This window comes from Bicyclus anynana, chromosome 4 (assembly GCF_947172395.1).
Source record: "Bicyclus anynana chromosome 4, ilBicAnyn1.1, whole genome shotgun sequence".
NCBI lineage: Eukaryota > Metazoa > Arthropoda > Insecta > Lepidoptera > Nymphalidae > Bicyclus > Bicyclus anynana.
This window is the reverse complement of record NC_069086.1, coordinates 149,696-163,663: the sequence shown is the minus strand read 5'-3', so window position 1 is coordinate 163,663 and position 13,968 is coordinate 149,696. Positions and strand designations below refer to the sequence as shown.

The 13,968-nt window shown below is 46.1% G+C and overlaps 1 protein-coding gene across 1 annotated transcript; it reads right to left on the bottom strand.

Moving 5' to 3' along the window:
- Positions 1–760: 760 nt before the first annotated feature.
- Positions 761–13,474, bottom strand: LOC112049848 (transcription factor GATA-4-like). Its single transcript, XM_052881301.1, has 5 exons — positions 13,342–13,474; positions 5,203–6,515; positions 5,007–5,138; positions 4,437–4,545; positions 761–915 (listed from the first exon to the last, which is right to left on the bottom strand). Exons 2-5 carry the CDS (start codon positions 6,502–6,504, stop codon positions 902–904), a joined length of 1,557 nt encoding a protein of 518 aa, XP_052737261.1. The 5' UTR covers positions 6,505–6,515; positions 13,342–13,474; the 3' UTR covers positions 761–901.
- Positions 13,475–13,968: the final 494 nt, after the last annotated feature.

The following is a 13,968-nucleotide window of genomic DNA, read 5'->3' as shown; positions in this document are numbered from 1 at the left end:
GTTTCTATTATGGCGAAAGAATTTAATACAAAAGTCGTTCTAAATACTGTCTTATTGATATGTGCAGTCTGCAGTTAAATACAGTCGAGCATCAACCTCACCTCTATATTGTTTAAGAAAGACCAAACTTTGGCAAATAGGTATTTTTACAAACGTAATAACTGGGTTTTAAAAACATTATGAAATATGTTCGTCGCCGAAAAATAAGCCGTCGGTAGGTATTTATAGCGGAGCTCACAATAAATATTACAAATTGGTGCGGCGATAACGTTATCGCTCCAAATTCTGACTGATCCCCAGATAACGTGATATTTGCTGCGAGGAGCGCCGGCGCCGCCCGAGCGCCCCGCGGCTCCGCGCTCCCACGGCGCCCGCACAGAGCCCCACAGCGTAGGTAACACAGCATACAGTACGTCTACTCACTACCGAGCGACGCTGCGGTACGTGATGTAACACACGCACCATGCTCCTTGTAACATATTACATTACGCTGCGGAGCGCCGCGCGGCATCCGGCGCTGTAAAGGATACCGTCGTGGCCTGCGTCCACCGTCAGCGCTCCCGAGGCGTCACATTCACGGAGCACGGTTTAACACTTTTAGCTGAACAATTCGCGGCTAAATGTTTCTAATCGTGATCAAACTACCTTTACATCTTCCTGATTTTGTTATTAATATAGGCGCCTACTAACAAATTAATAAAAAATCTCTCAATTCGTAGGTATAGGTACACACACAGTACAACAAGTTGATTGTCCTACATCTAGAAAGACTGTTTTGCAAATGTTGCATACGTCAGTGTTCATCAGAAGTGTGCCGCACCGCGCGGTTGTAGCGCGGCTGCTGCGCGGTTGTAGCGCGGCTGCTGCGTGAATCACACGCGGTTGCTGCGCGGCGATCGCACTATCGTTGGTACCCTGTAAAACGTATACGGTGAATAGACTGTCTGTCTGTGAACTAACAACTTGACTTGATTTTCACGCACAGGCCGTATATACTGAGTCAGTGTGCGACGTAAGCAAACTGTGTAAGGCGTGCATTACACTTTATTTTCTTTGCTGATTGTTAAGGACTTAATTTAATCACTAAGTGAAATTATGAAAAATAAAGAGACACCAATGTCGGAGAAACGAAAAGTGTTCAATACCTACTTGTATCGTGCCATGTCTAACGTAACGTAACGGTGTAACTGAACAACAACAAAACAAAGTTAATGTATGCCAGAATAGTTTACAGAAAAGTATATTGTGTGTAAAGCGAAGAGACAGAATCCAGTTAAAAAGAATAAAACAAAATACCAAGTTCAAATGTATGTAGAAAATTAAAATGGCAGTGGACGGGACATATGTTGAGAGAAAAGAAAGAGAAATGGACATAAATAATAACGGAATGGTTCCCTAGAGATAGTAAACGAAATAGAGGAAGACAGATGAAGAGATGGGAAGATGATTTCAAGAAAAATAGGAGGACCAGAATGGATGCGAATAGCAAAAGACAGTATTTCTATACGTGGAAAATATTAGAGGAGGCCTTTGTCTGTGCAAGACAAGCTGTTTGAAAGGGAGATCAATCGGATGGAAAACTACTATTTTAGCTAGTTGTTAACCCTACATTTTATTTACTTTGTTAGCAACTTGTAGTTGTATGTAAAGATATAAACAGTAATATTTTCGATGTGTGAGTTTAAATGAAAAAAACGACAGACAACTATTCTGTTGGTGAATTTGCGTGCGAAACAAATCCATAGGTAATATGTCTGAGGCAAATACGAGTAGGTAAGTCAATAACGCACGGTTGATGCCACAAACATATCGAATAAAAGAATATGCTAGTAAGGCATCGTGTCGACATGCGCAACCAACCGAATTAAATATATATCATGTATATCTATATAAGTAAAATATCTTCTATATCTAAGTTAATATCATTGCCATCTGTAATCTTGCCGATAAGATCTGTAAAAACGTGCTATATTTTGTCACAATAAACTGTAAGTGGATGCCTACCTATGTGTTCGAACAATATCTACCGGGCTTGTTTTATAGCTAGTTTCGTATACTCATTGTATGAACAGCGATGGAGAGTCAATATCTTAACATATTTATCTATTACCTTCGCGTTTATGTTGTAGTCATCTATACGGGGAGTCCGTTTGGCTTTGTATGTATACCTAGTGCTGAGGTACCAGTAGGTACTACCCACTGTCGCGTCCCTGACGTGTGACGGGCGCGCGTGTACGGGAGGAATTAACCCTGACAGTTACACACACAACGCGGCGCTGCCTTCTGCCTCCTATAGTAACCATGGTTACTCTAGGAGGCAGAAGGTACCTACATTGACTGACACACACACACACTACAGACACGACACGCACCTTTACTCTAAGGAGAGCTCCCTAAGGAGAGCTCCGTCGACTCATCTATACTAATATTATAAAGAGGTAAAGTTTGTAAGTTTGTAAGTTTGTAAGTTTGTAAGTTTGTAACAATTTTTTGAAATGGGGTAATCTTCGGAACTACTGGACCGATTTTAAAAATTCTTTCACCAGTAGAATGCTACGTTATCGGGGAGTGCTATAGGCTATATTTTTTATATCTATCATATATAACTACTGAGATATCGCGGGTTTTCTCTTACAGGTCAGACCGAAAAACTTACTTATTCGCATGCGCTGCCTCAACCATTGCGTATAACTGAAATGAATGTATGGAGGCTTTTTGAACCTTTAAAAGTTCTACAAAAAAGTCCGCGACACCATATATCTATCTTTTATATTTTAGCAGATATAGTACCTTTAGTACTTTAATAAATTATTTAAATCTTAAACTAAGGTTTACGTCATTATTTACACAACTAAACTTAAATCCTTATCAAAATAAATGATTTAATAATCACAAGGATATTATAGAGACAAGATTTGCCTTTTACAGTATGTTAATTAGTTATATAGTTTCGGAGATAATACAAAATTTCTGAAAGTCGCAGAAATGCCGCTATATGACGCCCCGCGGTTTCAATTACGTAGTTCCCGTTTCCGTATGAATATGAGGACCAAACATAGCCTATGACACTCGCAAATAATGTAGCTTTCTATTGGTAAAAGAATTTTCCAAATCGGTCCAGTAGATCCAGAGATTACCCTCGACAACCACACAAACTTTACCTCTTTATAGTATTAGCATAGAAGTCGCTTGGGAAATTATAGTCTTTTGGTCATTGCACCACGCACAAAAGGCTGGACCAATTTTGCTGAGGGTAGGGATAGAATAGAGGTAGGGAAGGGGTAGGATAGAGGTAGGGTAGGGGTAATTTAGGGAAAGTGTAGGGTAGGGTAGGGTACGGATAAGGTTGGGGTGGTGTAGGGCAGGGGCAAGGTAGAGGTAGGGGAAGGATATGGAACGTATAGGGTAGGGGAGGAGTAGGATAGGGGTAGGGTAGGAGTAAGGTAGGGGTAGGGTAGGGGTAGATTAGGGGTAGGGTAGGATAGGGTATGGATAGGTTACGGGTAGGGTTAGGGTAGGGTAAGGTGGGGGGAGGGAAGGGTTAGAGTTAGCGGTAGGGTAGGGTAAAATAGGGGTAGGGTAGGGTAGGGTAGGGTTGGATAGGGTTGGGTAGGTTTACGAGCAGGGTAAGGTAGAGGTAGAGAAGTTTACATCAATTTTTACGCGGACGAAGTCGCGGGCGTCCGCTAGTAGTGATATAAGGGGAGTCATTCCAACCGGAAGCCCAAACTGTATAGGTATATGGCGGCATCCTGAGGTGTTCATCTCAAAGAATAAGCTTCAATTTTGTGCCGGTAAGAGCGTCTTCCAAAAACCTAACGGACTTCCCGAAATAGATTGACTTCCTATATCTACTAGACCAAGTAGAAAGTTTGTCATGATGACAGGATGTAGTCGTGACTGTAGCGTAGGATACGTGCGCTAGTGTGCGTGTATAGTGTATGTGCACGTGTGTGAGTGTGTGAGTGTGTGTCGAGTGACGATGCGCACACAGATGCGCGAAGTTACACATTACGACATTGAGAGCAAACATACGAGTACGAGTAGATAGATGAAGTGGGGCGGCTCGCACTACTGAGTGGGTGCAGAACAATCAATAGATTAGGTGACTTAGATACATTTGGACAAGTATTTTGTAATGTTGGGACAAGTGGGCGCGGTAGGACGAAGCAGACATGTTAGTGCAGAGCCCGCGCCAGGCGTTAAGGCACTCGCAGTGCAAAGCCACAGAGAAGGTCCGACTCGCGCAAGGCGCACTCACTGTGGGGGTCGCCGGCGGCGGGCGCGCGCGCGGCGGGCAGCAGCAGCAGCGGCGCCGCGCCCTCCAGCGCGGAGTACAGCGGCGGCAGCACCTTCTGCGGGGGCGAGTCCGCTGCACACACAACGTCAGTACATACATGCGCGCCGCCGAGCGGCCGGCCGCTAGCGCCACGTACCCGACAGCGCGCCGCCCGCGCCCGCGCGCCCCGCGCCGCCGCCCATGCTCTTGGGCTTGCGCTTGCGCGTCTGGATGCCGTCCTTCTTCATGCTCAGCGGCCGGTTCACCTGCGCACAGAGACACGCGTCACGTGGGCTCAGACAACGATCACAGTTCGAAAGTCCCACTGACTAAAATTATTTTGACGAACATTCGCACTGATCTGTTTGTAATTTTATTATTTACAAATAGATGATTGCAAAACGTTGGCAGCACTTCACTCCGGAGCCGACGACCGGCCGCCGCGACACGAGCGGCGCCCTCCGCCGCACGCGGGAACTCCTCGTAATCTCCCGCCGCACTCCTATCATCCTTTAAACAAGCGTATCTGGCCGCGTGGAGATAATTGATAAAAGATTATTTATCTCATTACGAATATTCGCGGGCGTGATGATAATTCCTATCAGTCGGTAGCCCGGCCGGTTATCTCGACAGATTAGATGAGACCCTGTGTTTTGATTTTTTATACGGGCCCGGTGTTTGCCGAGGAGTTCCCCGATAACTGCAGGCGATTAGATACCGCACTCACGTTGTGCAGCTTGTAGTACAGGCCGCAGGCGTTGCAGACCGGCTCGCCGTTGTTGTTGCGGCGCCACAGCGTGGTGTTGGACGTGCGGCAGTTGGCGCACGTCACGCCCACGCGCCGGGTGCCGTTGCTGGGCTGCAACAGAGCGCGCGTCAGTACCGGCGGCGGCGGCGGCGACCCTCGCCCGCGCGTCACTCACCAGCGCCTGCTGCGGCTTCGCCTTCTGCCCCTTGAGCGGCGGGCGGTTGACGCCGTTGATGCGCGTGTACAGCCCGCACGCGTTGCACAGGTAGTGGCCCGTGCCGTCGCGGCGCCACAGCGGCGTGGCGGCGGCGGCGCAGTTGACGCACTCCTTGACGTCGGCCGCGCCCGCGCCGGGGTCGAACCCGTCGTCCACCTGCAGCAGGTTGTGCGCCGGCCACGCCTGCGCCGGGTAGCTCTCCACCAGCAGCCCGCCCTCGTAGCCCGACACGGGCACGTACTCCACGCCCGCGCCCGGCGCCAGGCTGTACTGCACGCTGCCGGGCGCGTACAGCGTCACCTGCTGGCCGGGGCTGGCGGGCGCCTCGTACTGCTGGTAGGCGCCGCGCGCCAGCGCCGACGACGACAGCGTAGGGTCGCTGCGGTACAGCAGCTGGCCCGGCGGCGACTCGTCGCGCGCGCCCGCGCCGTACAGCGTGAGCAGCGGCTCCTTGCCGCCGCCGTACGCGTAGCCGGCGTACTGCGGGCTCTGGCCGAACGCGTACCCGCCCGCGCCCACGGGCTGCAGCGCGGCGTACGTGCCCGCGCGCGCCTCGCCCTCGCCGCGCGCCTCGTACTTCACCGGCTGGTAGGCCACGCCCACCGCCTGCTGGTTGCCCAGCGCCGTCGTCTGGATCATCTCCAGCGCGGAGGAGGCGGCGTGCTCCAGCGCGGCGCCGTACTGGCGCGCATCGGGCGCCGGCTCGACCGCGTACTGCGGCTGCTCCTTGTCCTTGTGCAGGTAGGCGTCGTGCGCGTGCGCGTGCGCGTGTTCGTCGGGCTCGGGCGCGCGGTAGCGCAGCGCGGGCGCGCGCTCGTAGGCGGCGCGCGGCGGCGGCGCGCGCGCGAACGGCGCGGGCGCGCGGCGCTCGGCGGGCGGCGCGCGGTACGCGTCGGGCTTGAAGGCGAGGTAGCGCGCCGCGTCCGCCTCGGCCTGGCGCAGGCGCTCGTCGTCGTAGGCCGCCTCGGGCTCGGCGTAGGGCGCGCGCTCGTGCTCGGGCGGCGGTGGCTCGGGCGGCTCGTCCTTGACGTCGTCGGGCGCCTCCTCGGTGATGTGCCCGGCGGCGGTGATGGTGCGCAGCGTGCGGCGCGACGTGATAACGGAGTGCTGCTCCGCGTCCGCCTCGCCCCCGCCCGCGTGCAGCTCGCCCCCGCCCCCGCCGCTGCCGCCCGCGCGCTCCTCGTGCTTCACCAGCTGCAGCGCCTCGTCGCCCGCGCGCTGCTCCTCGTCGCGCTGCATCATGACGCTCACATTCTCCATGCTCCGCCGATCTGAAACGATTTCTCACCTAGATACGAAATCGAGTCGACCGCAATCCGTGCCTCTCGTCGATATCTTTGTCGGGAAGACGAACCGGCATCTCGATCGTGTATATTCTGAATGTCACGACGAGCTCGCTCCGCGACGAGCAGTCGGCACCGATGGGTCGGCACATTGGGACCGCGACTCGAGATTCGGTCTAAAGTCAACAATCGTCAATTTCCTGAACTAGCGCCGAGCAAACACAGCGAAGGCTTTGACCCGGAAGAGCCGCGGCGGCGCGGAAATACAAATAGGGAACGAGAGCGCCGGCGCCGCTCGTGTGCGTGCCTGTATCTGCCTATCTATAAGTATCATATTTCCAACTGCGAAATTTTTTTTTTTTTTTTCTGAACGAACAACAAGGAATTTGCATTGGTATTAAGCAGACATGCAAGTATCTTTACATTTTTACTGTGACTAAAGTTACTAAAGTACTAAGTTCGCGACTCTACCGACAGTCGACTACCGCGCTCCCGACCGTCAGGTACTACCGAAGAGATCTCCGCGCCTTCATCTGCGGACCAACGGCCGCTCGATGTCCCAATTAAAGAAGACTACAATTACTTTACTGTGACCTCACCGAAAGTTCATTTCGTTTTTAGATTCAACTAAAAGCTCAACGTTGAGCGTGCCAGGCGCCTACACCTACTCGTACGGGGTCGCCCGACGTCACCTGATCTCCAACAGAAAATGCTTTATTCCTTGTAAATGTAGACCTTTACCGGTCGCACTAAGACTTCATTCTCTAGCTCAGCGCAGGCTGTGCGGCGGGCGCGGGCGGCGCGGGCGGGGGGCGAGCAAACAGGCAGACGCGCAACGCAGAGATAAGGCGCGGCCCTACATCTGTGATAAGGGCTTATTAATACAATATTTATTGAGCTCCGACGCTGCGTTGAGTCGTTGAACCGAATCAGAATATGGCAAATAGAAGCGGTACCGACCGCCGCTATAGGTCGTGCTGACACGTTTCCCATTCGTTTTGTTAAATTACTTATAACTGCATTGGCATTAACTCGCCTGTATGGTACGACGCTACGTTCCTGCCTGAGTGGATGGACCTACTCGTACGTTTCACACTCGGTTCACAGTTCCTGATCACTCAGAGTAAGAAATACCCGTTCATTCGACACGATTGGCGAAGAAAACGAAAATTTAAATTGGGCGGATAATTTGAAATGGAAGCAATCACTTTAAGCGGATTTTTGATTATCTCAGCATTAATATAGAAGAAATAGGAATGAGAGAAGAGATTCCTAAGGCAGTAAACTACGAACCACTACACCATTTCCTCCTCTTTTTAACAGACTTCAAAAAAAGGAGGTGGTTATCAATTCGTCGTAATCTTTTTTTTTATGTATGTTCACCGATTACTCGAAGACATCTGAACCGATTTAAAAAACTCTTTTTTCGTTTGAGAGGGTATGCTTTTCAGTTGGTACCATAGTAATCATGTCAGGCTCTGATTATGGGATCCTAGAGAAATCGAGGAAAACTCTCGAATATTATAGCGATAACTAGTGCGTTTGTTAATGTTTTCATTAAGTATTTTAAAGCACTACAATTCAACGATGGCCTGGTGTCAATCTGATGATGGAGCCGAAGGACAGACGAGGGAACTCCTGATCGATTTACATTAGTTACCTTGTGTTTGGACTTAATTAATTTCTATTATATCGCTGAGAATTTTATGTCTAGATGCGTTGTGGGGTCATTGTCATTAGGGGTCTGGTGATGGAGACGAGGGACAATTAAGGGAACTCCTTAACGGTTTACAGTTGCTACATTGTGTTTGGGCTTGATGAATCTGTATTGATGACAACTTTACATCTAGATGTGTTGTGACTGTCATAAGGGTCCGGTGATGGAGACGAAGGACAGCTAAGGAAGCCCCTAAACGATTTACACTAGCAATCTTGTAATTAGGCTTGATTAATTTATATTGATAAGAACTGTACATCTAGATGGGTCAACACAAACAAAGAAGATTTTGAATGTTCATATTTCGGAAGGGTAAACGGGGAGTGATGTATGCGAGTAAAGGTTAAGTAGTATTTTTAAATTGATTTGGTTGATAGTTTCCAGATACTAATCATAAGAAAGAAAATAACGTCGTGGTTTAAGGACTTATAATGAAAATATTTCCTTTTTTTTACACTTATAACATGGTATTACTAAAAATGGAAAAATGAAAAATTTTAAGAAAAAAAATTCAACCGACTTCAAAATTATGTAAATGTTTTTATTAGGTACACTAAAAAGCGAAAATAACGTCGTATGTGCTACCTTCTCAGTTTGCTCAGTGCGATCAGTTAAAGGCGGTACCAAGTCAGTGATATATTAATTGAAGCCGTTAAAATCGTAAGGATTTAGGATTTTCAGACAGTTCGTTCAGAAATGGCTTTAATTACCACTTCACTGCCTTGGCACCGCCTTCAAACTGATCGCACTGCGCAAACTCAGAAGATAGCACACACGATGTTATTTTTCGCTTTTTCGATTAGTAAAAAATAAAAGTCGATTGTATTTTTTTATAGGAAACCTAGCGGACGCCCGCGACTTCGTCAAAAGATATCTCTCAATAGATATCTCTCAAAGATAGATACTCTATCCAAAATCCTAAATTGTTTGATGACAGGACCTGGACTCAAGCGAGCCTGTCTGTCAGATGCGGTGGATTGGGCAATGGGCATACAATCTGTATCAAGCGTCGCACTTCCGACTTTCATAGCTTCTGCTTCCAGCTCTACTACACGTATCAGTCAGATCCTCAACTTATCAAGTCCGACTGATACTGCTGTGGGGAGTCTTGCCGAAGCAAGGTCAGCATGGAGTGCATCATGTCCTGGCGAGAGTTGCCCTGCGTCTGTGGCACAAGCCGCTTTTATTACGTACACATAAACGTATCCATGAACAATGCACCTCTCTCTCAATATTCTGAAAAGGAGTCAGGTCATTGGCTTCAGGCTTTGTCATCACACAATGTGGGGACGCTTCTTGATAGGACAACGCTTCGTATAGCACTAGGAGGTCTAAAGGCTCTAGCAAGTTTGTATGCAAGTCCTTTATTCTCTATGCTAGAAACTTGAAAATTGGCAGGGATGTAGTTAACAGCTAGTTAACGTTTGCTATGATTTTCGTCTGCATTTTTTAATTGGTCCCAAATGTTTTCTAATTGCATTCCTACACTTCTGGACTGAGCTTGTTTTTTTTCTTTTCAGTTTTTGTATCGGTAATTTATGCAGTCGGGTTTTTTTGTTTATTTAACTAGCTGACGCCGCGCGTTTTCACCCGCGTGGTTCCCGTTCCCGTTTCCGTAGGAATACGGAACTAATATATAGACTATAGCCTTCCTCGATAAATGGGCTATCAAACACTAAAAGAATTTTTTAAATCGGACCAGTAAGTAGAGAGATTAGAGCGTTCAATCAATCAAACAAACAAACAAACTCTTCAGCTTTATTACATTAGTATAGATTAATTTATTTATTTCACACTTTTTAGTTACGATAGATGGTAAATTTCGGATTTATTTGTTACGTTTGTTACATGTTACAAAGTACGATAATGTATACCTACGTCCAACCGAGGTTGAGTAAATATTCAAAAAAATCTACGGAACCCTCGGTGGGCGAATCCGACTCACACTTGTCCGATTTTTATAATAAATATAATAATATTTAATTTAGTCTATTTTGGGTGTTTTATAACTTCACTTCATAAACCTCGCAGTGTATAGTCGTCCGCCTCGCGTATTTTGTATAGACATTTAATAAATAACGTTTTTCTAATTGTAGTTTTTTTAACATGGCCATAATAAAGGCCAAAAAGCCCTTGAATTTGATACCCATGTTGCAATATTCAAAAAAAAAATATTTTTTTTTACCTCGAGTCTCACAGTCGTCTTGTTGGTTTTTTAATTTCATCTATCTAACAGTGGAATTCATAGATATTGTTGGTGCACCCCCAGGCGATCATTCACCCGTTGAGTGTTAAATTCTCAAATAAATAGAGGTTAAATTCGTCACACAACGGCTGAATGATCCCCTGGGGATGCCCCTATAACGTCTATGAATTCCACTGTAAGAACACTTGGGTTATTAAGACAAATCTAACGATATATTAATTACTTAAATCCGTCCAGCGGTTTGGAAGATATGAGGTAATAAAGAATATTACATACATACCTACTTACATCCCTACAAGATACGCGCAAAAAACATAACGCTTCTTGCAGAAGAAAGATTACACCAATTTTTACGCGGACGAAGTCGCGGGCGTCCGCTAATAAAATATATACGCATCGAATTCATAACCTTCTCCCTGTTTCTTCGTCGGTTGAAAAAGTGGTAGCCCATATTTGGATACTCTCCTTTTTAGAGAGAGGAATTAAATAAATAAACATTAAAATCCATTCACTATAACTATTCCATCATTGTGTCGTTAATTGCTTCGACTCGTTTTGACTCGACTAAATAGACCGTATAGACTAAGGTTAACATGAGAATTAAAGTTACAGCTACGAGTATCCTATCCTTCTAATATTATAAACGTGAAAGTTTGTATGGATGTTTGGATGTTTGTTACTCTTTAACGCTGCAACTACTGAACCGATTTGGCGGAAATAGATTTTACTCTGGATTAACACATAGGCTCCATAGGTATACTTTTTATCCAAAAAAAAAAACACGGGTTCCCGAGATGTTTGTTACTCTTTACGCCTCGGCTACTGAACCGAATCACCTAACATTTGAAATGGAAATGGATTATAGTCTAAATTAACACATAGGCTACTTTCTATCCCGGAAAAACCCATGGTTCCCGAGGGATTTGTAAAAAAATAATTCCTCGCGGACGAAGTCGCGGGCGTCCGCTAGTCTGTACATAAGTAAATCTGATTTATTTATGTTAATCATATGGTTTATTTATTTACGTTTAGTAATAGTCTCTGAGTTAAACTGCCGACGCACGGATAGATGCACATGGTGATACTGCAAGGGTTCTTTGACGCCTCGTTCGTTCGTTAACAACCCATATTCGGCTCACTGCTGAGCTCGAGTCTTCTTCCAGAATGGGGGGTTGGGCCAATAGTCCACCACGCTAGCCCAATGCGGATTGGCATACTTCACACACGCAGGGAATTAAGAAAATTCTGTGGTATGCAGGTTTCCTTCACCGTTTGAGACACGTGATATTTAATTTCTTAAGATACACACAACTGGAACGTTGAAGGTGCATGCCCCGGGCCGGATTCGAATCTCCGGTATCAGAGGCAGAGGTAATACCCTATAATATAAGTTAATTACACATCAATTATAAACCTGCTTCATTACGGTTTTAAATTCCAATAAAGTTTCCTGCCGAAGGAATAAAATGGACATTCCATGTTGATGTTCATGTTGTTGCGAAGAAAAGTTTTCTGACGTAGTAAGACGTAGTAAATAAATAATAATATTTTTTTTATTATTGATTTATATTTAACACGTGTACATAGGCCGGTAGTTGGAAGGCAAGAGAGAGCGATTACAAATTACAATGGGCCTGCAGTGTTGCCAGCACGATTTTATACAATTCCTTTATTTACCATAATGTTGCCTGCAACAATGATTAGTATTAAATGTGTAATTCCGAGCCTGGGGGTAGTTCTTTGTTGTCACTTTACACTTTTCACTCTTAAGAAAAAGATATATTCATATCGACTCTTGAATTAAAAAATTCCAGGAAATATGTGTTTAAATAATTGATAACAAGATTTTGATAAGAGTTAGCAATAAATAATGATTTTATGACAATGCATACCTATGACAGGTACACTTACACACATTTAGTATATTACAGTTCCAATCAAAGGTTTGAGCACCCAGACAAATCACATTGTTCGATAGTTAGCTAAAAATGCAACCTTTGAATGAAGGTGTTCCACTAAGTAGGGGGTGCGCTCGCAGCGTGTGTACGCGACTGTACACATACTTGTCAATACTTTCGACTAGAAATAACACGAGTAAATAGTGTTGAAGTGCGGGCTTAACTAGCAATACATGCTTTGAAAATATTTTCACTAAACTTCAATTTAAGTCAAATCGTTACTACTTCAAGTAGCTTACACACAATCGATATGTGCAGAGGCGTAGCGTGGATTTTCGCCGCCCGAGGTCGACTGGAGATTACACCCCTACCTCAGTTAAAGTTAAAATATTTTATTCTCTGTCTGTCTTAATTTACATCGTACAACTTATTTTCAATCAAGATAAAATACTACTGCTTCAGAACGAGCACACATCTTATACAAGCAACGGGCGTGCTAACCCTACATTACTGCAGGCTTTGAAAAGACATACCTGTCTATATTTGTGGTAGATTTTGTCTAATGTGTTTCATGAGACGTGCACATTTTGATTTTGATTTTTTTTTATTTTCAATTAATAAAATCGTGACATGCCGCTGCCGCCTTTCCGCCTCCGGGGCAACCGGGGCAATTACCCTTCTTACCCCTACATCGCTACGCCACTGGATACGTATAAGTTTTTCAATGAATGATTAAAATGTGTATGTATCTAATGGAGGTGCAGCTATCTACTGTTTGTTTGTTTGCTAAGATAAAAAATGATTGCTTCAGAGGTTAGTAGCGGCTCAGCGGCCGGCGCGCGGGCAGCCGAGCGCACAGACTGACCAACTGTGGTTTACGTGTGTCCCGGACACTTCACCATTTTGCACTTGTGTAATGTAACGTAAGAATAACATCAGTAGTCTACCGAGAACGATAAAACAAAACCAAGTTAGAAAAAACTAAAAACTTACCAATTCCGGTTTACCGACAAAGTTCGGTTAGATTAATTTTAGTCGAATTTTCCGTGACGGGTGAAAACTTTGGCGAAAATCTTAGGCTCTTGCGGGACGCATCGCGACGCGCACTATCAGTCACGGAGTCGTCACTAGAGTGTTATCACGCGGCGCGGGGCGGCGCGGGGCGGCGCGCGGCGGCCATTGGTCGGGGCACCGGCCCCGCCGCCCCGCGCCGCCCCGCGCCTCGCACGGACCTACCTACTGACTCAGTGAGTGCTTTTCATATTCAGTTTTTGATGAAAATATTATTACAGTAGCAAATAGCAGTAGGCACGTCGGATGTCAGGGAACAAGTTAAGTTTTTGTTTAATTTCAATCGTCGCAGGTGGCTGCTGCGCCGATCTAGAGCTGCGCAGCTAGACGTGTCACGTGAGGCCCGAGAGGCTGCAGAGCGAGGTGTAAATCCACACAACTCATTATTCACCTTCCTACCCAGGTATTTGCTCGTAGAAACTTAGTACGAGTAATATTATAAAAGCGGAATGCACTGTATTAGTGTCAGCGTACACCGCGACAGGTATGGACCAGAACAAACAACGTGTTACCTCCACGACGACATCACTTCGTTATCAACCCATATTC